Here is a 22,050-nt window from a genome sequence, read left to right as displayed (position 1 = left end):
GGTTCAAGGTCCTGCTCGTAGGTCCCCTTCCAAGGTTAAGCCTCCCTCTCTGCCTCCGGAAAGAGGCAGCTATAATATCTACTGTAGCCTTTATCACACTGTTTTGTAATTGTTGTTTATATTCGTCTCTCCCACTGGACTGTGAGCTCCTCAAGGGCAGGGACCAGGGCTTGTTTTTCCTTTTAACTGCCTCAGCACCTAGAACAGGTCCTGATGCACAGTAAGTGCTCCATGTATCGTGGTTGGAATGAGTGGGAAATGAATGATTCCAAGGGCTCTCATTAGGCCAAGTACAGGGAGAGGAAGCCTGGAGGCCACGCATATGAAGCTGGGAGTGGCGGGGAGGGGGAGGGTGGGGGTGGGGGCAAAGTGGGCATGGAGAACCAGCGTTGGCCCCAGTGAGGAGAGTGCCAGGACTGCGGGGCAGGATAGACCTGAAAGAGTGGGATGTGCCAAAGGCTGGATTGACTTCCCTAGTTTCCACTCCAGAAGCCAAACCACATGCCACTTTATAACCAAAGCGAGTGGTGTTTTCTTTATGCTGCTGAGATTCTGTGAATTAAACACACTGATATGGTGGAAATGTTTTGATTCACAGAGGAGCAGGGTGGGTCGAGGGACAGGCTATTATGCACTGAGGTAAAGACGTGGCTTCTGGGTACCCTGTTGCCGGAATGAGTTCTCCCTTCCAGAGAAGTAGAAAGACCTGAATCTTCGGATTTGTGGACCTAGGAGTCTTCAGAGCAGTGTCTGAAAAGGCTCTTTCTGGATGTCTGGGTGTCTTTTTACTATTCCCCACCCCAGTCCCAGAACTTCAGAAATACTAGGTTTGGGTGTATAAAAGTAATCTCTACATTAACTGTTTGCCATTTATACCTGATTATTGTATAGCACAATCATTATGCATATGTAGCATTAAATATGCATTTAAAAAATTCTAGCGTCATTCATTTTTTTTCCAGCAAACATTTATTGAATGACTACCGTGTGTCAGGCACTGGGAATACAAAGACACTGAGATTGGTCCCTGCTGTTGAGGAACTCACAGCCTTGGGGAGGAGACAGACAAATAAACAGCCTATATTAAGATATCTTTTATGAAAAATGTATGTATATGTTGCTTCATGATCACATAGGAAGGTCTCTTAGGAAAGGGTGGGGGACTGATAGAAAGTTTTAGAAAAGGAAAAGCAGAGCTGTTTCTTAATCAGGTGAGATGTGGAGGCAATGAAAAGTTTGTTTCAATTGGAGGAAGCAATACATGCAGAGAAAAAGAGAGAGAAAATGTGGCATTTTCAGAGTTCTGTAAAGAGTTCATCGTGCTCCTGTGAGAGTTCCCCCACAGGAGCAGAGAAAGGTGAGGGTCGAGTTCATATAATCATCCAGCAGATTCTGCACTTTATCCTGAGAGCTGTGGGGAACCATTGTAGGCTTTTGAGCAGAGATTTTCATAATCTGATTTTCATATTAAAAGATCACAAAGGATAAGAGATGGAAATGGGATATATATGGAGGCAGGGAGAGCAACTGGGAGATTTTTTTACAGTCCAGGTGAAAATTCACAAGAGGCTAAATTAAGGCATTGACCCATTGTGGGTGGGAAGATGGTGGTGATGTCAAGAGCCAGGAAGGATTCTGTAGTTATAACACTTAGTTGGGTCTTTCTTTTTAACTGCTGTAATCTCAGTGCTTAGCACAGGGTTTGGCACATAGAGAGTCAATAAGTATGAGTGAATAAACTTGCGCTCTACTCAGAAGGATGGAAGAAGGAAGAGGTTTCTGGTCTGGGTAAATCAGTAGATGGTGCTGTTATCAAACTGAGAGAGAAGGTCAGCCAGGAAGAGGAATGAAGAGTTAGTTCAATTCCGTATTTAAGATTTGAAGTGCTTTTGAGACATTTGAGTGGAGGTACTGTATGACTCTAGAGCTCCAGAAGAGTTGGCATGGAAAGGTAAATCTGAGAATCATCAGTGTACCATGGGAGTGGATGACATTGTCCGGAGAGCGTATAAAGTAAGGAGAAAAAGAGAAGTCTGGAACCCTGGGGATACCAGCACGTAGGGGTGGGTGAAGGAAAAGGAGAATGAGGAAGCATGTTCAAGGAGTTAGAAGGAAAACCAAGACAGAGCAGTGTCCCTTAAGCTAAGGGAGTTTAGTTTCAAGAAGGTCGGGGCTGTCTGCTGTCTGATGCTGCCAAGAGGTCCTGAAAGTGCTAGTACCATGCTGCCTCTGTACAGCAGGGATTTTTGTCTGTTTTGATCACTGTTGTATCCCCAGCACAGAATAGCCTGGCTCATAGTAAGCGCTCAGTAAATAACTTGAATGAATGAATGAATTTGTTGAAAAGGATCCGTTGAATTTAGTTGCAGAACTACAGGCCCTTGGTGAAGGCATTTTCAAAGGAGTGATGGTGAAGGAAGCCAGATTATAGTGGACTGAGGAGTAGAAAGGAGGTCAGGAAGTGGCTACAAAGAGAGGACTAAGGATGGCCAACTTCATGAGCACCTCTCGTGTGCTGGGCACTGAGCTAAGCACTTCACACGCTTTAACTCATTTAATCTTCTCAACAGCCCAGTGGGGTAGGTACTGTCATGATCACCAGATGAGGAACCTCCAGCTCAGAGGGGAAATAACTTGCTCAGGGTCCCACAGCTAGGAACTGTTAGAACCCAGATTTGAACCCAGATCTGTCTGACTTTGAAATTCAGCACTGAACTGCTCAGGCTCCATTTCCTCTAGAGTTTCTTTTGTAACTGGAAGGAGAGAGAAAGAGTGACTGTTTGAGATGACCTGGAGTCAAGACTAGGAAGACTTGCAAAGATTTTAATGCTGATGGGAGAGAATCAGCGAAAAGAAATAATTTGAAGATTTGGGGGGAAAGGGAGATAACTTATACAAGAGGAGCCTGAGGTGAGTTGCAGAGCACAGGTGAAGGGAAGCCCCTTCCACCAAGGTAGGAAAAGGAGACGGTAAAGACCAGGTGTGAGTTGCAGGTATTTTTGTCAGGGAGGAGCAGGGAAGGTAGAGGTGGATGATTGCTGATTGTCAGCTGAGAGTAAAGGAGGTTGTGATCCAGTTATGGACTTGAAGAAAGTGGTACCAGTCTGAAATAGCTGTTGCAGAGAATAGAAAAAAGCAGTGGTGGAGAAGCAGATTTTCACGATTGGCATCAAGGGCCCAGCCAAGATGAGAGACCAGGATAGGTGCACGGAAGGCAGATGTTAGATTGATCCAGGTTGAAGTTTTTGCCCACTGTGTGCAACCGAAGACAGGGACAGGCTGTTGAGAGTATTGGCTAGATTGTGTTTGAGGTGATGGGTCACCACATCTAGGGCAGCAGTGAAGGAAGTGAGGATGGGAGAGGATTGAGAACAGAAAGGGAATGGAAGGATCATAGTACTGGCATCTGGACAAAGTACAACAGTGGGATTTTGGTAGTAAAAGGGTCTAGGATTCCCTTGTTCTCGAGTTCCACATCCAGAGCTGACCTGTGATGAATAAGGCTAAATTGTGCTAAAAAGGGGGCACAAGGGTAGAAGACTAACTGTGGTTATCTCTTCAGAGAAGAAGAGGGGTGCCAAAGATAACCTTTTTTTTCTTTCTGCTGTAAACACTTCTGGGCTGTTTGAATTTTTTTAACTTCTTAAATTTAAAAAAATACAAACTTTTCAATGAACCCAAAGAAAAGAGCAGGCGTCCACGAAAGCAGGGGGATGAGGGAGCTGCGGAGACGGGAGCAGTGGTCTAGAATGGGATCCCGGAGTATGTGATCTGTCTGTGGAATCACGAAGTCCTGGCTCTGAGGAGCAGCTGGGACCTGGTCCCACCCTGCCATTGTTTATCAGGGAGGAAGTGGGAGCCCCGAGACTCGCTCTGCTTGGCAGCAGCAGGGCCAGAACCAGAACTAACCCTTCCTGATCTCCCAGCTCAGTGCTCTGTTTTCCATGCTGCTTCCTGAGCACTAGAGGCTTCAGAATTTCCTGCTGTCCCGCCCGGGCTCATTGCGAGCGTTCCCGTGCGATTGCTGGTGGGCAGGCTCTTTGCCAGACCCTGCTTCCCACACCTCAGTTCTTCCCAGCGCAGGGTGTGTGGGTGTTTGTAGAGGCGGCTGGCTTGTCCCCTGCCTATTTCCTGTTCTCTTCAGAGTGGCAACTTGGAGGCGGAAAACCACAGTGATGGTCTCTATTTACATCCTTTAAATGACCCAGTGTCCCTCCTGTTTTGTCAGCTCTCACATCACTGTGTCCCCTGGTCCTTCCTCCTCAGAGCTTGTTTAAGCAGCAGCCATGACTCTGTGTCTTCATCAGCCCAAACCCACATGAGTCACTGAGAGCACTTAGGACGGGGCTTCTTCACCATGAGATTGGTGGTCAGGGGTGGAGGGATGAGCCCTTAAATTAAGGGCATTGTTCTAGGGGGAAAATCCTTTCATTTTTGTCAGATCTTCAAAGGAGTCTGGGACCTTCCCCACTAAAAGACCATGCATTTAGAGAATGGAGGATAGGTGTGTTTTAGAAAAACAAAAATACAATAACAACAGCAGTTAGATGTTTTCTTGTCTTCTAAGTAAGTTCAGATAAACCTGGTGTTTGTGCAGCCTCTCTCGTCATCAGGACAGTGACCGTGGCAGTTGCATATGAATAGCTGTGATTTCTCCTCAGTTTGGTAGACTGAGGTCCAGAGGATTAGGACTATACAGCTCAGGACTTTTGTCCTCTTTTGCATGCCCGCCTGGGTAGATGTGCACATGAGCTCTCCACACAATGATATTGGGGCTCCACAATGTGTGGGGTCAGGTGGGGATAAGGAGACAAGGGATGAGGCCGTGGTTGAAGGAAGGGATATTCTTTTATAGTTTTCTTCACGCCTGCCTCTCAGTGAAGTCCTCCTTGGTCTTTGGGGTTTGTAGAGATGGCCTGTCTGCTTAGAGAGCTTGGGATGGCCCTGCACATTCTGCTTTGAGCGTGCTCTCTGCCCTGAAAGTCTGGTTGTCCTCCTGTGTTGCGGGGATGAGTCTTCAAGGTTTAGAATGGAGTTGTGAGTTGGCCTGTCCCAGAATAGCCTCAAATTCTCTTCTGCCTCCAGGGTTTAAGCAGGTATTAGTGTGGGGCAACAGGGTATTTACAGGCAGGGGAAAGAATATGTTTGCTCATTATGGTGGGAAAGGGCCCCTGATTGACTTGCTTCCTGGCCGGCCTGAAAGCCAAGATGCAGCCATGAGGTGTAGTGATCAGGAGATTTGAGCAGGCTTCCCTGAGATGGTTCAAGGCGCCTGGGTCCCTTCTGCCTAGAGTTAGATAACATTTGGGATTCCAGTTTTGTTTTGAATCCTCTCTCCCTGCTTTTTGCCAGGCCATCCTACCCCTGACTTTATAGTTCCATAGGAAGTCAGGGATGTTGTGGTGCCAGTGGGGATGAATGTGGCTCCAGAAAAAGAATAAGAGAGTGGGAGTTCACTGAGGTTCAGGCTTGGAGTGGTACAATCAGAACCACCCTGAAGGTCATGGAGAAGAACCAGTGGGAGGGTGGGAAGAGACAGTACATTCATGTTTTGGCTTTTTTTTTTCCCTGCGTAGACTGGGATCTGTTAAACTATATTAGATAGTATATAGTTGTCTCCCACTGGGTGGCTTTCCGCTGTTGGGAAGAAGCCTGCCTTGGACAGAGAACCTGTTTGGGAAGAGGAAGGAAGGAAGCAGGATGGGCTGGTGGCCATGTGCCTTTGCTGGAGTGCCCGCTAGGTCATCTCAGGCCTCCTTTGCATAGGAGATCCTCCTGTCATCTGCTTCATCTGCTCACATTAGCTCCTGAGCTCTTACAAAGTTGGAAGCCTTCATCTGGAGCCCTCCAGAGCAGTGCTACTTCAAGTGCCCATCTGCAACGAGATGAGAAGCATACGCACCAGAATGTAAAACTGTTCCCTTCAACAAGAAAGCCTTGTTATGAAAAATTGTTAGACCTAAACAGTGTGTTTGCTCTGACATAGTTGCCTCACATTCTGGAGTCATGTAAGCTTCCTATCTGGTGACCCACCAGTAACACCGTCTGCAGATCAGCAGCTAATCTGCAGACCACACTTGGACTAGCAGTACTCTAGAGCCACCTTTAGTTCAGAAGCCGTTGTTGAGGTCTTGGAATCATGTGCTTGGCCTCTACAAGTCAGAAACAGAGAGCCCGGTTACAGAGAGCTGCTGCCAGGTCAGTCATACACGGGCCAGGCGGGTTACTGGGGAGAGCGGAGCACGACCGAAGTGACCAAGTTGAACAGATGACTAGGCAGTGCCAAGGGCAGATCCGTCCCCTCCCCCTTACCACAGGCACACAGGCTGAAGGGACCAGAGCCAGCAACCCTTCTGTAGGGCCTTAGTTTTGCCTGTTGTTTCTGGTGGCAGGTCAGCCTCACTGAGTTCATCCTGTCCTTGCAGGAAAACGGCATATGTCAGAGAAGAATTCATTGGTTATCCTTGTTGTCACTCCTGGATGTGACCAGTTTCCTTCTTTGGAGTCTGTGGAGAATTGTAAGTACCGCCTTTTTCCCTGTTCGAGAAGAGAAAGCACTTGTTTGGAGCTGTAACTCCAGATGGCCTGGTCTAAGTTGCGGATGCTACGCCTGGAGCCCTCCATGAGCGTGGGGACCAGGGCTCACCAAGTGCCCAGAGCGGTCAAAGGTGAATTTTTCCTATGCAGTCTAACCAGCATCTGACAGTTGGCTGTGAACATCACACTGGCTATTCACTGAGTCCCACAGGACACCTGCCTTCTGGACTGAATATAATCCCACTGGCATTTTAGGAACTTGTACACTTTGCTGATTTTCTCTAAGAGACTCTACCCTGGGAAGAGAAGGAGTTTTCGGCCGTTTGAACCGAGATGAAGTCAAGGCGTTGGTTCTGTGGCTGCCACCCGACCTCTCTGAGCAGCAGCATTTGGGGACGTCTCAGTCTGCAAAGCGAACATTCAGGTCTTGGCTTCTTCCTTACATTCCTGATGGAGTAGCTGAAGCTTGGAGACAAAAGGACAGGAGGGTGATTCCAAAGGCTCTGGGAATGTCATAACCTGGACTCACCCCTCCAAGCATCCCTCTCCCCTTCATACTTGGAGCTAAAGCCTGGCAGGAATTATGTTTCCGGTGGGGAAACTGACCCACAGGGTGGGTGGTGCTTTGTAGAGGAATCTGTACCCGCCTGCCCCTCCTCACACAGTCTTCCAGGGCCTGGGAGCCACTGGGTGACCACCCTCCCACTGTGGCCCCAGGCCTGAGTGCAGCCTTGCTTGCTCAGGGAACGCCTCCCCTTTGAAAGAAAAAAAAAAATGTTAGCTTTTTTTTTTTTTTTTGGCAGTGCCGTGCGGCATAAGGGATCTTAGTTCCCCGACCGGGGATCAGACCCACGCCCCCTGCAGTGGAAGTGTGGAATCTTAACCACTGGACCACCAGGGAAGTCCCTTGTTGTTGTATTTTGTTTTATAATATATTGCATTTTTATTCCTAAATGAAAGAGAACTATCCATATATAAAGGAAAAATCCACATGGGTGACAGCTTATCTTTTTTTTTTTTTGAATTTTATTTTATTTTTTTTATACAGCAGGTTCTTGTTCATCTATTTTATACATATTAGTGTATATATGTCAATCCCAATCTCCCAGTTCCTCCCACCACCACCACCACCACCCCTCCCTGCTTTTCCCCCTTGGTGTCCATACATTTGTTCTCTACATCTGTGTCTCTATTTCTGCCTTGCAGACTGGTTCATCTGTACCATTTTTCTAGATTCCACATATATGTGTTAATATACGATATTTGTTTTTTCTCTTTCTGACTTACTTCACTCTGTATGACAGTCTCTAGGTCCATTCATGTCTCTACAAATGACCCAATTTCGTTCTTTTTATGGCTGAGTAATATTCCATAGTTATATATATACCACATCTTCTTTATCCATTAGTCTGTCCATGGGCATTTAGGTTACTTCCATGACCTGGCTATTGTAAATAGTGCTGCAATGAACATTGGGGTGCACGTTTCTTTTTGAATTATGGTTTTCTCTGGGTATATGCCCAGTAGTGGGATTGCTGGATCATATGGTAATTCTATTTTTAGTTTTTTAAGGAACCTCCATACTGTTCTCTTGTTGTTATTTTCTAATCCAAGGATTTGCACAGAACATGTGATTGTAATCTGAGGGTAGAAATCCTTAACCAAATGGAGTCATTTCTGTCATTTCAGACACCCTGACCGTAAATGATGAGCAGTGTTTCCTCCTCTCAGAGACTGTCTGGGGCGCCCTCCGAGGTAACAAGATGGGGCTGACACTGGGAGAGAGAGAAGGATGATGTGGGAAGGTCGGCCCTGGTGGGGTAGGGGGCAGGACTAGGGGCCCAGCGAACACCCCCACCTTAGGAAGCTTGCTTTATGGACCAGTTGGAGTGTTTCCCCAGCTCCCTGAAGGGAGTATTCTTACAGCTGTCTCCAGAAGTTGACAGGTGTCAGCCTGTGCGGGGGCAGCCACTCCCCTGGGCGGGTGCTCTGGGGAAGCAGGGGGCAGGCAGCTGGGGAGAGAGGCCCACTCTGCCACAAGCACTGCTTGTTCAGCTCTCCTTTCAGACACATGATTGGAAAGGTTCTTTAAAAACTAGATCAAAAGGAATAGATAAATGTCAAAAAAGAGGTAAAGAGTGGTAAAATATGTAGAACTCTGTTATTTGGGGAGAAAATGAGAACTTTGCTAGCTAATGGGTGATAGGCCCCCCTGCCCTTCTTCTTGGCTTACTGAAAAGGTATTCGGTCCCTAGATACAGCCTTAGCCAAACAACTCGACCGCTTCTGGTAAAAGGTCTGCTGGTGAACGATGAGAGAAATTCTCACTGAACTCCAAACGTTGTTTTGGTTTGTCTTTGTTCCCCAGCTTCTCCTCCCCTCCCCTGTGTTTTGGAGAAACAGCATGCCAACTCCCCTTTGTAGTTTTTGTGTGGGTGTTAACTATTAGGCAGGTTAAGGTAGGGGAGATCTGGGACCCCGAGTGCTAGGCGTCAGAGTCAGACTGGAGAGAAGCCCAGATGGTACACGGGAAGCCTGCCTCAAATGAGCTACTGAGTGACCATGAAAGTCTCACAAATTCTTAAATTCTGAAAATTTAGGATTCTGGGAATCCTTCACAGGGCTTCTGCTGGATTTTCAGAAGTGAGGCCCCAGCTGTTGAGAACATCTAGTGCTCTGGACTCAGCATGCCTGCCCTTGGGCTTTGCTGGAATCTAGGAGTCTGTGTCCAGTCTTCTGGGGCAGTTGTTGCCTGCCACACCTCAGCTCCCTATAGCTGGTTCTCTTCTCAGGCTCTGAAGAGGAAAAGTGGAGGCTTCTTTTTCTTCTAAGTCCAGCTGTGGACCCACAAGTTTCTGACTGAGTTTATGAAACTCAAGTCAATGATCACATTCTCACAATTCAGTCTGGGAGAAGTGAAGGGGCAGCAGATTGGGGACCCCTTTTTCTCAGCTCCCTTAGCTCCTGATGGGTATTATCCATGGAAAGCTTTAACCCCTTGTGAGCTGGCCTGTCCCTGCATCTGTCCTCATGGGCACACATCTTGGCCTCTCTTCTTAATATCTTTGTAAATTCAAGGCTTAGGAAGTATAGATAAGAGGCATGTGGGTTAGTGTATTGCTAGGAGGGGCACAAAAACCCCTCACGCTGCCACCTCCCCAAATAAAATACAGAGTAAAAATAGATACTGGCTTCCTACTATCCCCTTTTCGTAACTGTTGAGAACCATCAAGCCTACACTAGATCCCCTCTCACTGTGTGCCCAAGCACTATGCCGTGCCACATGGGAATCTTCCAAATGGTTCCAACTCTTTACCCACCTCCCTAAGTCTTTACATCTGCCTCTCTACTTCCCTGCAGGTCTGGAGACTTTTAGCCAGCTTGTTTGGAGATCTCCTGAGGGCACGGTGAGTGTGGGCCCTCAAAAAGGGCTCCTTTTAAATCTCTGGGGGACACATACACACAAAAAAAAAATCTATGGGGTTTGCTCCCAATGTTGAGAGTCCTGGAAATATCCTATTTTACCTTAAACAGAGTCCTGGTGGCTTGAGATGGCCCCAAAAAAGAGTATTCAAGGAGATATGGATGGAAACTGGTTTGGTAGATTTTGCCAGTTGGGGTATAACTTAGCTCCCCTGAGTCATTGTTTAGAAATGACCTTGAGACCACACTGCTTTGAAGAAAATATTAACAGTCAGTGAAAATTTGGAATGTGTGGGCTGAGTGGTATGTGGGACACCTGTATTTGGCTGGCATGGGACAGTTGCTCTCTGGACAGGTACCTGCTTATGGTCATTGAGGTAGAGGTGTGTGGTGTTTGTGGAGACAGTTACCCTGCAGAACAGTCACAGGTTGGCTTTTCAGGGATCTTGGAAGACTTTTCTCATCCCCCTCCACCCCACTGGTGAACTTCCTTTGAATCTTAACATGTTCAGTGTTTGGTCCACACAGTTCTATATCAACAAGACGGAGATTGAGGACTTCCCCCGCTTCCCTCACAGGGGCTTGTTGTTGGATACGTCTCGCCATTACCTGCCACTGGCTAGCATCCTGGACACTCTGGTACGCAGGCCTTAAGGCCTTCTTTGCCCTCAGGGTTCTGGGGTAATGGGACAACAGATAGATCAGGTGCCATATTCTTAAAGAGTTACAGAGAGAATGTGCATAACTTAATGAGCTCCCGGGAAAAATGTAAAAGATGACCTGCTCCAAGATTCAAAAAAATAACAAGAGTGATTTAAACCTACCCCATTTGGCTACTGAGGACCAATGTCCAGGCTATCTCCAGTGATGCAGGAAGTGGTTTGGGGAATTGACTAAGCAGAGCTAACTTTAGTTAGTACAAAGTCATAGGAAAGAGATGTTCAAAAGCCTTAGCTGGGGATGTTCCTCACTGTCTTGAATTTGATGGGCAGTCTTACCTGACAGTTGCTGATCTAGCTCACGTGTCTAACTCTTCCTTTGCTCTCCTGATGGAACCAAAGAAGTGGACACATCCACCAGTTTTGGCATCTGAGATTTATGGATTATGGGGCTGCTAAATTCACAACAGACCTCACCGTTTGGATAAACACTAGTCAGACAACCCAAAACAAATGGCAGGAGGAAATATTAGTTTTCAGGGTATTGTGGGGCTTTCTGAAGACCCCAGGGTACCACGGAGCTGCAGCCCTCCTCTCGATGTGACCATAACTCATCCCCCAAAGAGGAGATACTACTTCTGTCAGCCATCTTTGCATGTGCAGGGTCTTCCCCTTCCCTCCACGCCAGGCGCAACCCGATGCGAAGGTTTGATAGGGAGAACCCGTGAACACTTAGCAGGAAGCTGGGCAGGTTGAGCCTGTTAACGTGTGTGGAGCAGCCTGCCAAGCTTGGGGCTGAAGCCGGAGAAGTTGTGCTGAGTTAACTGTGCATGCTCTGACCTACAGGATGTCATGGCGTACAATAAATTCAACGTGTTCCACTGGCATCTGGTCGATGACTCTTCCTTCCCATATGAGAGCTTCACTTTTCCAAACCTCACCAAAAAGGTATGCCTTAATTTCGCCCAGACCAAGTTGATGGCTTGAAGTCTGAACCTGGCTATGGCGCCCTGCTGGCAAGGACACCAGCTCTCCTCCTAACCAGCCAGTTTTAGGGACACACTGACATATAGGGGGCGGGCACTGCATTTGGAGTCAGGAGACCTGAGTTCAGGTCCAAACTACACCATTAATTTGCTCTGTGACCTTCAGGAGAGAATCTCTCCTGGTCCCATCTTCTTTTTATTTATCTATATTTGGTTAGCTGGGCATAATAACTACCTTATTCATCTCACTGGCATCATGGCACTGAGATAAGACAGGAGATGTGATAGCTTGTGGGAAATTATGATAAAGTTCCTTGAAGACCCCTGATACCGAAGGGCTCTTGGTAGATTTTCTGATATCCAGGGGAGTCCAGAAGGCATTTTGAGTATCCTTTCCTCTGCCAGCCTTCAGGAAATGAGGTCCTAAATGGTGTTTTGTGCCTTTCAGGGGTCCTACAACCCTGCCACCCACATCTACACAGCACAGGATGTGAAGGAGGTGATTGAATATGCGCGGCTTCGGGGTATCCGTGTGTTGGCAGAGTTCGACACTCCCGGCCACACTCTGTCATGGGGACCAGGTAAGAATAATGTCTGGAGGTGGAGGGAGGCTACTGATTCCCCTCAACGGGACTTTAGGATATTGGCTCTTGGATGTAGCATGCCTCAGCCTTGGTCTCTGGAAGAATGTTTTCCATCAACTTTTTCCACTGGGAATTTAGATAGGCAGAATTTACTTTGGGCGAAGGAGGCTGCTTCTTACTATTAAAATATGGGCGGACACTTCCCTGGTGGCTCAGTGGTTAAGAATCCGCCTGCCGATGCAGGGGACACGGGTTCGAGCCCTGGTCCAGGAAGATCCCACATGCCGCGGAGCAACTAAGCCCGTGCACCACAACTACTGAGCCTGTGCCCTAGAGCCCGCAAGCCACAAATGCTGAGCCTGCGAGCCACAACTGCTGAAGCCCGTGCACCTAGAGCCTGTGCTCTGCAACAAGAGAAGCCACCGTAATGAGAAGCCCATGCACCGCAACAAAGAGTAGCCCCTGTTCTCTGCAACTAGAGAAAGCCTGTGCACAGCAACAAAGACCCAATGCAGCCAAATAAATAAATAAATAAAAAGGGCAAATTCTTCTCAGACGTCCTTGCCTCATGATGCCCTTGTAGGTTGTTGGGTGACCCCTGCTGGAAGAGTGTGTCAAGGCAGGAGTATGTGTGTGACAGTTGTCTGTGTACGATTGTGGACATACTAGTATTTCTTTGATTGTCACTAAATGCTCATAATTACCAGTGTCTGTGAATGCCTGAGTGTTCCTGTCTGTGTGCATGTAATGTCTGAACGTGATTGTCATCATGTATATGACTGTATGTGGGGTCTGTGTATTTGTGACACTAGTGTGAGGTTCTCTATTGCCTTAGGTGTCCCTGGATTATTAACTCCTTGCTACTCTGGGTCTCACCCTTCTGGCACCTTTGGGCCAGTGAATCCCGCTCTCAACAATACCTATGAGTTCATGAGCACGTTCTTCTTGGAGATCAGCTCTGTCTTCCCAGATTTTTATCTTCACCTTGGAGGAGATGAGGTTGACTTCACCTGCTGGTATGAGCCCTGTGACCTTCCCATCCTGGCCTGATGAGCTGCCTACTCAGAGTAGAGGTTAGCCCGTGAGAAGCTACCTGTCTCAGGTGTTCCTCATCTGTCTCCATCCTGATGGCTCAGGTCTTTGGCCTTTTCTCTCTCCACCTACAGAGAGGCCCTACCTGATTTTGGCAAGGCTGTGAATGTGAAACTCTCCTTTCCTCCTGTCATAGCCTTGAGATATTTACAGAAAAACCAGCTCTGGGCACAGAATTGTCTTGGGAAAATCAGGATAGAGAAAATCCCTTCTTTTGGCAGCTTAAAATAGTCTGGTTGAAGAGACAGGACACATATGAATTCGAGGCTAATATATGACAGTGTCTAGTTAGTATTATGTTGTAAGCTTCCAACCCTCAGATCTGCTTAGCTCAAAAGAGGCTCAGGGGCTTCTTGGCGAAGTGGGCACTAGCGCTGGATCTGAGGAAAGAGTGGAGGAGGGAAAAAACAAAATGTAGACCTTGTGGGGTAAGGGAGCTGCAATGGGTGACAGACAGCAATGCTTGTATCCAACTGGAATAAAGAATAAATATTAAGGGAAAAGCAGACTATGCCCAGGGTGTGGGAGGTAAGAGACAGAAGCCAGAATCCAGTGTGCCGGAGCCCCAAGCCTAGACCTCAGAACCACGTGTCATAGCCCAGAGAGATTGATATGTGTTCTCTTTGAGGGTGAACTTGAAGCTCTTCCGATCCAGACTCAGCCTTTCTCAGCCTATGTCAGTGGCCCCCTTCATTTAACTTTGTTTAGCCACACCTCCCAAATTTGTGGCCTCTTGAGATCCTCAGTCGATTGGTTTTTCAGGTGAAAAAACGGAGTTGTGGGAGGCCAGGTGATACATCCCCAAGCTCTGGGCTTTGAGGATGTCAAAAGAATTAATCTTCATTTTCTTTTGGGATTCAGGAAGTCCAACCCAGATATCCAGGCCTTTATGAAGAAGAAAGGCTTTGGTGAGGACTTCAAGAAGCTGGAGTCCTTCTACATCCAGACGTGAGGAAGGAGGGAGGGAGGGCAGGATCCCTGGGGGTCAACTCCTGTGAAGTCCTCACTTTCCATAGCAGGACCAGGACCTGCTGGACCACTCTCCGGGCCCCTGAAGGGGTCCTTTGTCATGTCCTTTCGTTGGAGTGGTTGATTCCCAACTGGTCAGTCAGGAATGCGCCCCTAAGCAGGCTAAGCCCCCAGGGCACTGGCACCTGTAGCACAGAGCCTGTCTGAACTGAGCAGACATTCCCTTTACTCTCTAAGGCTGCTGGACATCGTCTCTGCCTATGGCAAGGGCTACGTGGTGTGGCAGGAGGTGTTTGATAATAAAGTAAAGGTGAGCCAGGGGCAGAGAGAAGGGGCCATCCTCGGTGCCTCCCCATGGTCTCCCATCCCTTCCCTGCTCCTGTGCGGGTACAGAGGTCTGAGCCCTGGGTGTGGGTGTCAGGGCCTCCATCTGTCTTCCCTCACTATGAACTGAACGAGTTATTTCTGCTGCTAGGTTACTTGGGATTCCTGAGACTGGCATGATGGGTTGGGTTTTCCTGCCTGTGTCATAGACTAGGATCTTCCAGGTCTGTGAGCAGGGCTACCTTCTCCTTCATTGTTGAGCACTAAGATCCCAGCTTCCTGCCACGTCAGGGGCTCTGCAGGAACCTCGTCCCGTCCTCAGAAGCATCTGGAGATGCTTGGACATGGTAGCTCCTGATCTGTTGAGTCTCCTGGCCCCCACTGCTTGTCTCCCTTAGCTCACAGCTGGTGTTACTATCTCAGTGTAGACAGGGAAGCTGCAGAAGGACTCGGGGAGAGGCAGCAGGGAGCTCTCCTAGGGCCTGTGGGACCCTCGGCCTCTGCACTGGGCTAGAAGCTCAGTTGTTAGGAGTCACAGAGAAATGCTTTGCTGCTGGGGAGCAGAGGCAACACACACCCCTTGGCCTGGGTTGCTTGCATAACACTGTGGCCTGGGAATCTCCTACTGCCCTTTGACCTTTCCTGACAGGTTCAGCCAGACACAGTCATCCAGGTTTGGCGAGAAGAGATGCCTGTAAGGTACACGAAGGAGATGGAACTGGTCACCAGTGCCGGCTTCCGGGCCCTGCTCTCTGCCCCCTGGTACCTGAACCACATAACTTATGGCCCTGACTGGAAGAATATCTACATGGTGGAGCCACTGGCATTTGAAGGTAAACAGGGAGCTCTCCTTGCTGCCAAAGGCGGCTGAATGGGGTACAGGGCGGGAGGCAGGAGATTCTGGGCTGGACATTGCAGGTCAAGAGACGAAATGACCTATCTGAGGAGTGGGCCACGTTGGGAAGGCGGTAGAGGCCTGTAGTTGCTTGTTTTCCCTCAGGTAGCCCTGAGCAGAAGGCTCTGGTGATCGGCGGAGAGGCCTGTATGTGGGGAGAGTATGTGGACAGCACAAACCTGGTCCCCAGGCTCTGGTAAGGGCTACCTGGGTACGTGGAGGGTTGGGCCTGTGGGCGTGGGCTCTCCCTCACAGGCTCAATCCCGTCCAGCATCCCCCAGCTGAGCACCCTCCTTTCAGGCCTGGGAGAGAAGGGGCATTGCAGTGTTGCCCCTGTTTGTACGTAAGTCACCTCCCGCCTGACTTGCATATTTACTCCTCCAGCCCATTAGATGTGTCAGATGGAGACTGTTGTCCCCATTGCACAGATAGAGATAAGGAGTCCTGGAGAACATGTTGAAAGAATGTTGCTTTCGGGATGGCTTGCCCAGGATCCAACCCTGAAGTGCATGGCCCTGTGATAAGACTCCTCTATGCTGTCTCCTCAGAGGCTGCAGCCCCTCACCAAGTCTGGTTGGGTGTGTAGAGTTTACATTTTGAGAACAGCTGCTCGGCCACTGTTGTATCCGTGTTCACGACGCCTTTAAGGCGTACTCTGGTTCCCATGTGTTTGGGAGAGGAGGAGATGGGATCACGATCCCCATTTTGCTGAAGATAGAGCTGGGCCCTAGAAGTCCCTGTGAGCCCTCCAGCCAGCTGTCACTCTGATTAAGGTGTTGATCACGTCCCTTGGCCCCGAGCTAGTCCAGGGTACCTAAACAAGAGGCTGTGGGTGTCCAGCACCCTTGCCAGGAATCCAGGGCCCAACCTGGTGCATGTCCCCTTTCCTGCAGGCCTAGAGCAGGGGCTGTTGCCGAGAGGCTGTGGAGCAACAAGATGTTGACCAACCTGGACTTTGCCTATAAACGTTTGGCACACTTCCGCTGTGAGCTGCTGAGGTACGCAGGCCATGGGCAGGTTGGGGGCTGAGGAACCCTACTGACAGGAGAAGAATACTGATAATAGCTAACACTTGCAGGGGCATACTGTGTGTGGCAAGCCCTGCGCTCAGCCCTCTGCCAGCATTGCTTCATTGAATCTTTACCATAACCCTATGAGGGGGATGTAGTTTTATCCCCATTTCAGAGGTAGGCAGCTGACGCACAGAGCAGTTAAGTAACTTGCCCAAAATTGCTCAGAACCAGGATATGAACCAGGCTGACTTCAGAGTCTGCGCTCGTAGCCATGGCCATGATTTTATGGGTTCTCATGACACCTGTGCCCCTGTTAGGATGGGCCTGCGTAAGATGGTCGTTTCCCTGATTCATTCACTTACTAGGTCTTGAGGCCCTAGGGGAAACAGCCTCGTAGAGAGGGGAGTCCCAGGCTGAGAGCCAAGCATGGTGGGGTCTAAACCTCAACTGTCTGTAATTTACTGGGCGACTTTGAGCCAGTTCCTTACCATCTCTGAGCACATATCTTATTTGGGTAATAAAGGAGGCATGCCTAGAGATACCCTAAGGAGATTGGTCAGGTCCTGGAACTTGTGAGGCTGAGACCTAAGGATAGGATTTCATGTCCACACCCTGTGCATGGGCTGGACAGTGCCTCGGTCCCCCCCCTCACCACATTTACAGAGTTTTAGAGCCATTAATGGGGGCTCCGTGGGCCAGGAGCACTGGGCACCCCTTAGGCATCCAGCTGTTTTCTAAAGAGACTGAGTTATTTGGAGCTGGGGCACAGAAACAGGCAAGTTAGAAATATAGAGGTGTTCCTCAAGGTTCCGGGGTGTCCCTGTATCAAAATCACCTGGGGCACCTGTTCAGATTGCAGATTCTTGCCAACACACGGCCCCACCCCAAGCAAGAATCTCTGGAAGTGAGACCCCCCAAGGAATTTTGGTGTCTAGTGGCAGTTTGAAATCCACTGAACTGGGGGAAGGGGAGACCATTGGTTGGGGTGGAGAAGGTGTTGCTGGGGCCCAAGACCGGCCCCCTTCCGAGGGGCTCATCTCGCCCTGTTTCTTTACGTCCTCTCGCAGGCGGGGTGTCCAGGCCCAGCCCCTCAGCGTAGGCTACTGTGACGTGGAGTTTGAACAAACCTGAGCAAGTACCCCAGGCACCGAGGAGGGTGCTGGCCCTAGGAGAGCGGTAGCGGGGCCAGGCTTCCACTGTACCCCCCGCCGGGGGACGGGGCCCCTTGCCCACGTGCCTGTGTGCCTGGAGACAAGGGGGCTGGTGTTGGTGCTGGTGTCCAATAAAGAGTGATGTGGTGTTTTTCTATAATGAATGTGGATTACCTGTGTGAAAAAAAATGTGAGTGGCCCTAGGGTAAGGGAGCTGCCAGAACTGGCCTTCCGCCCCTGAGGGTGATAGGGCTCAGCAGGGCCCCAGCCAGGCTGGGCTCAGTATCTGCCCCTGGAGGGATCTTATAAGTTGAGGGCTGGGAATGAAACCTGTAGCCTTTGTGCTGTCCTGCTCCGCCTGAGTTATGATGCCTCTCCAACCCCACACATAGTCCAGACACATACCCCATCCTTAGACTCATCACTTAGACCTCCAAGGCTTCTGTAGACAGAAGACACCATAGGGGACCAAAGAAGTTCTGGGAAGCAGCAGGGGCTCCAGCCCCAACCTGGTCACAGAACAGCCCCTCCCCAGTGCATACTCACGAACTTCCCTCCCCTAGAGCTTTTCTTCTGCTTTGGGTTTCTTGTTACTTCAATTGCATGCAACCATTATTAAAGGTTGAACACATACTATGGTCCTGGCACTGTGGTAGGTGCCAAGAATTTGAAGAACTCAGTCCCCAGAGACCCTGTTCAACTCCCCAAAATGGCAGCAACTTCCACCCCTCCTCCCACCCGTTTTCAGTCCAGTAGCATCTTCTCAGAGAATTGACGGCACAGCTGAGACCATGACAGGGAAGCCCCTGGGGGACCAAGAGGTGGGGATGTGGCTCTGGAAGAGTGTCTTTGCACAAGCTGACCAGTTTTCCCTAGGAGGAACTGGCTCATCGTGGACCCAGACTTCCCCCTAGTGGTTTCATGTTCACAAGTGACAGTGCAGCCCAGAGGCTGGGCAGTAGTGGACAGCAGCTGTTTTAGATGAGGATTTCTTTGACCATTTTTTTTTTCTTTTACCTGGTCCTGGGCTGGAAGGACAAAGGAGAGGTCCCAGGCATTTCTTTCAGAAAGTTTCCAATCTAGTGGATACAGAAACTTGGGGAAGGCAGGCCTGAGAAGGGATCTCAGTAAAATTTGGTCCTTAAATAGCATCCTTCAGTCCCTTGATCATGCTCCTTTGGGAACTTGGTTGGACATAAACCAGCCTGGCCTTCTTGCACTGTTACCATAGGGGCAGGTTGGGCACCTTCTACCTGCAGAATCCTCTAGGGAAGGGTTATTCACACAGCCCAGATAAGCCAAGCCCAGGGCTCTGGCCTGGAGAGACATGAGTTAAGGCTCTACCATCTGTACCCACCAAAGCAGCACCCTTACTCTCTATTACCCGGAGAAGCCTTTGGGGTAGTCCCAGACAAGGACCTGCAGAAATGCTGCTATACTTCAAGTGCCCCTGCTTCCTTTCTGATCATAACTGGAATATTGCTATTGTTTGGGATAAAAAGATCAGACACTAAGTTGTAAGTCTCAAGTCAATGAAGGAAGAGACCATGAAAACACTTGTATCAAAGCAGTAAAGGTCTATGATTTCTTACTCGTCTCGTAAACATTTTCTTTAATGTTATTTTTACAATTAAAAAAATCAGTGTGGCCTGATCAAGTGGTGGGATGTGCTGATCTCCAGCCTCCACCACTGCATCTCTGGGCCCACTGATCATGACAGCATTTACCTGAAGGTCATCATCAGACCTTGAACTGCTGACAGGTCAGAGACAGTGCCCGTAGCAACCGCCCAGTCGATTCCGATGCACAGAATCACTGCTTCCCCACATCATCTCCCTTAACCTGTCCCACCCTGCGCTGGGCCAGGCTCCTCTGGCCCGCTTGTGTTCTCTGTTCACCACCAGGGGGCGGGGAAGTGCCTGGACTGATTTCCTGGCTCTAGTTATCTTTGGGCACAAAGGGTCCGCCCCTGCTCTCCTCTGAATCTCCTAAGGATGCAAAGCAGCCTTAATGGGAATATAAGTAAAGGAGTGAATGGAGGCTGGGAGGACATTCACCTCCTTGGTAGGAGTTGAGGCAGTGAGCCAGGTACTCCTCCGTTCTTGGAAACCTGATGTTTTGAGGTGCACCTCTGTGGATTAGCATAGGGATAAGACAGCAGAGGACTTGGGAGCACAGGTGCTCCATAGCACTAGTGATGGGGGACACAGCAAGGGGTGAGGAAAGCCAAATGATACTTGGCTCTCCAAGGGAAAGGTGAAAAAAGGATTCTATGATATAGATTGAATTTAACTGATATCAGTGTAGATGTACACGCCTAGTGGCAACATTGCTAGCACTCTAAAGTTGAGATTTTTATAGTTTTTGTCAATATCACTTGCAAGATTAATCAGTACAGGCTGTGACAATTGTGTATCATGTGCTTTTTTTTTCCACTAAGAAAGAAAATAAGTAGGAATTGTCTTTGTCTTAAAATCATTCTGTATTTTTTCCTTTATAAATAAACACTGAAAGTTTGAAAATCAGTGTCCCTTTATACTGTTAATAAATATATAAATAATATAAATACATATTAACTACCTTCAGTGAAACATTTACTTGTTGATTTTTTTTCAATACTGTTGATTCTAACTATATATAAATCTTCACAGTTGTTTTTTAAAATCCTTTTTGAAGTAGCCCTGTGTGTGTGTGTGTGTATTTTCCTGCATTTTTCAGTGAGGTTTTTAAAAATGGAAATGTCCATGAACCTTGCTTATTTTCACAGTAATAACCATATTCTAACCACATCCATGTTAGGTCTTCCCTGCCACAGTAAGAACTTTTATTTAATGATTTCAAATGTTTCAAACAGAATACTGTAGAGAATAAAATAATACACACAGTATAACCACCACGCAGCTTTATCACATCTCAATAGTTGTATTTGCTTCAGGTTTTTCTTTTTAAGAGATGAAACATTATATATGTCCCCCTTCCCGGTTCCATTCTCTTGCTTCTCAAAATAACCACTTCCTAGCTTTTATTTCAAATCTTACTTCCTCTGGAATATCTGATACTTAGCTATGATTTTTCTTCATTGTTAATAAATTCTTTATGGCTCACTTCATAGCAAATTAGGAAGGGATGTTTTGGGAAGCCACTCAGAAAAGCGGTGTGTGTGTGTGTGTGTGTATAGATAGACCAGCTGGCAGGCAGACATGGGAAGAGGGACATCTGTGCTGTGCTGATGTGCTGCTGGACTTAAGAGAGGATGTTGGGGGCATCTGGATAATTATTTATTATGAAAGAAGATATTTATTTAAGAGGAAAATATTCAGAGAAAAGTATGCAAATGTTTGTCTATACTCACATAAGTCAGAAATCTGAGTGAAGATATTTATGGAAATCCATCCAGGGGAACAAAAATGCTTTGTCATTTTTTAAAAAAAAAATATATTATTTATTTATTTATTTTGGCTGTGCCCGGTCTTCGTTGCGGCACGTGGGATCTTTTCGTTGTGGCATGCCGACTCTTAGTCATGGCATGCATGCGGGATCTAGTTCCCGGACCAGGGATCGAACCCGGGCCCCCTGCATTGAGAGCACAGAGTCTTACCCACTGGACCACCAGGGAAGTCCCTGCTTTGTCATTTTTATGTGCTTGCTGTGTCAGGCGCTGTTATAAGCACTCGATTGGATGTTAGTTTATTTAATCCTCATCCCAACCAGTGAGGTAGGTATCAATATTATCCTCACCCGACAGATAAGGAAACAGACACAGACAGTTTAAATGATTTGTTCATGGTTAGATAGCTAGGCTGAGTCGGGATTTGTGCTCAGGGACTGTGGATCCAAGCTCGCCTAGTTAATTCTAGCTTGTCCTGCGGCCTGCCATCAGCCACAGCCCCAAACTGAACCAGACATCTTCCTGCTCTTGAGCTCCACGTTCAGACAGACACACAGATAAAGCTGGGTACTCAACTATGGGCTCAATTTCCTCCCACTTTTCAAACTCTTCCTTACAAATGGTTCCTTTCAGCACACACACGTGCACAATCTCCCTTGTCTTTTTTTTTTTTTAATTTTTTTTTGGCTGTGTTGGGTCTTCGTTGCTGCACGCGGGCTTTCTCTAGTTGTGGTGAGAGGGGGCTTCTCTTGGTTGCGGTGCGCGGGCTTCTCATTGTGGTGGCTTCTCTTGTAGCGGAGCACAGGCTCTAGGCACGCGGGCATCAGTAGTTGCGGCACACAGGCTCAGTAGTTGTGGCTTGCGGGCTCTAGAGCACAGACTCAGTAGTTGTGGCACACGGGCTTAGTTGCTCCGCGGCATGTGGCATCTTCCCGGACCAGGGCTCAAACCCGTGTCCCCCTGCACTGGCAGGCAGGTTCTTAACCACTGCGCCACCAGGGAAGCCCCATCTCCCTTGTCTTTAAACAA

The 22,050-nt window shown here is 48.3% G+C and overlaps 1 protein-coding gene across 6 annotated transcripts in view; it reads left to right on the top strand.

The window, feature by feature from the left end:
• The window catches only part of HEXA (hexosaminidase subunit alpha), a 40,897-nt gene extending 20,759 nt beyond the window's left edge, over positions 1 to 20,138 (top strand). For 2 of the 6 annotated variants that reach the window (XM_029238098.1, XM_029238097.1), the window contains exons 2-14: positions 6,426 to 6,518; positions 8,227 to 8,292; positions 9,898 to 9,944; positions 10,539 to 10,599; positions 11,466 to 11,567; positions 12,054 to 12,186; positions 13,025 to 13,205; positions 14,143 to 14,229; positions 14,488 to 14,560; positions 15,224 to 15,407; positions 15,575 to 15,665; positions 16,363 to 16,467; positions 17,550 to 20,138. In XM_029238098.1, coding sequence (XP_029093931.1) covers positions 8,242 to 8,292; positions 9,898 to 9,944; positions 10,539 to 10,599; positions 11,466 to 11,567; positions 12,054 to 12,186; positions 13,025 to 13,205; positions 14,143 to 14,229; positions 14,488 to 14,560; positions 15,224 to 15,407; positions 15,575 to 15,665; positions 16,363 to 16,467; positions 17,550 to 17,613 — 1,179 coding nt within the window. In that variant the 5' untranslated portion in view covers positions 6,426 to 6,518; positions 8,227 to 8,241 and the 3' untranslated portion in view covers positions 17,614 to 20,138. Of the gene's footprint in view, positions 1 to 6,425; positions 6,519 to 6,823; positions 6,962 to 8,226; positions 8,293 to 9,897; positions 9,945 to 10,488; positions 10,600 to 11,465; positions 11,568 to 12,053; positions 12,187 to 13,024; positions 13,206 to 14,142; positions 14,230 to 14,487; positions 14,561 to 15,223; positions 15,408 to 15,574; positions 15,666 to 16,362; positions 16,468 to 17,549 lie in introns of those variants that run through there. The other 4 variants (XM_029238093.1, XM_029238094.1, XM_029238096.1 and 1 more) reach the window with 3 other exon arrangements.
• The last annotated feature ends 1,912 nt before the right edge of the window (positions 20,139 to 22,050 follow it).

Source organism: Monodon monoceros, unplaced genomic scaffold (genome assembly GCF_005190385.1).
Source record: "Monodon monoceros isolate NGI ecotype Baffin Bay Population unplaced genomic scaffold, NGI_Narwhal_1 Super_Scaffold_21, whole genome shotgun sequence".
Taxonomy (NCBI): Eukaryota; Metazoa; Chordata; class Mammalia; order Artiodactyla; family Monodontidae; genus Monodon; species Monodon monoceros.
Note: the sequence above shows the minus strand (reverse complement) of the source record. Positions and strands in the feature narration are given on the sequence as shown.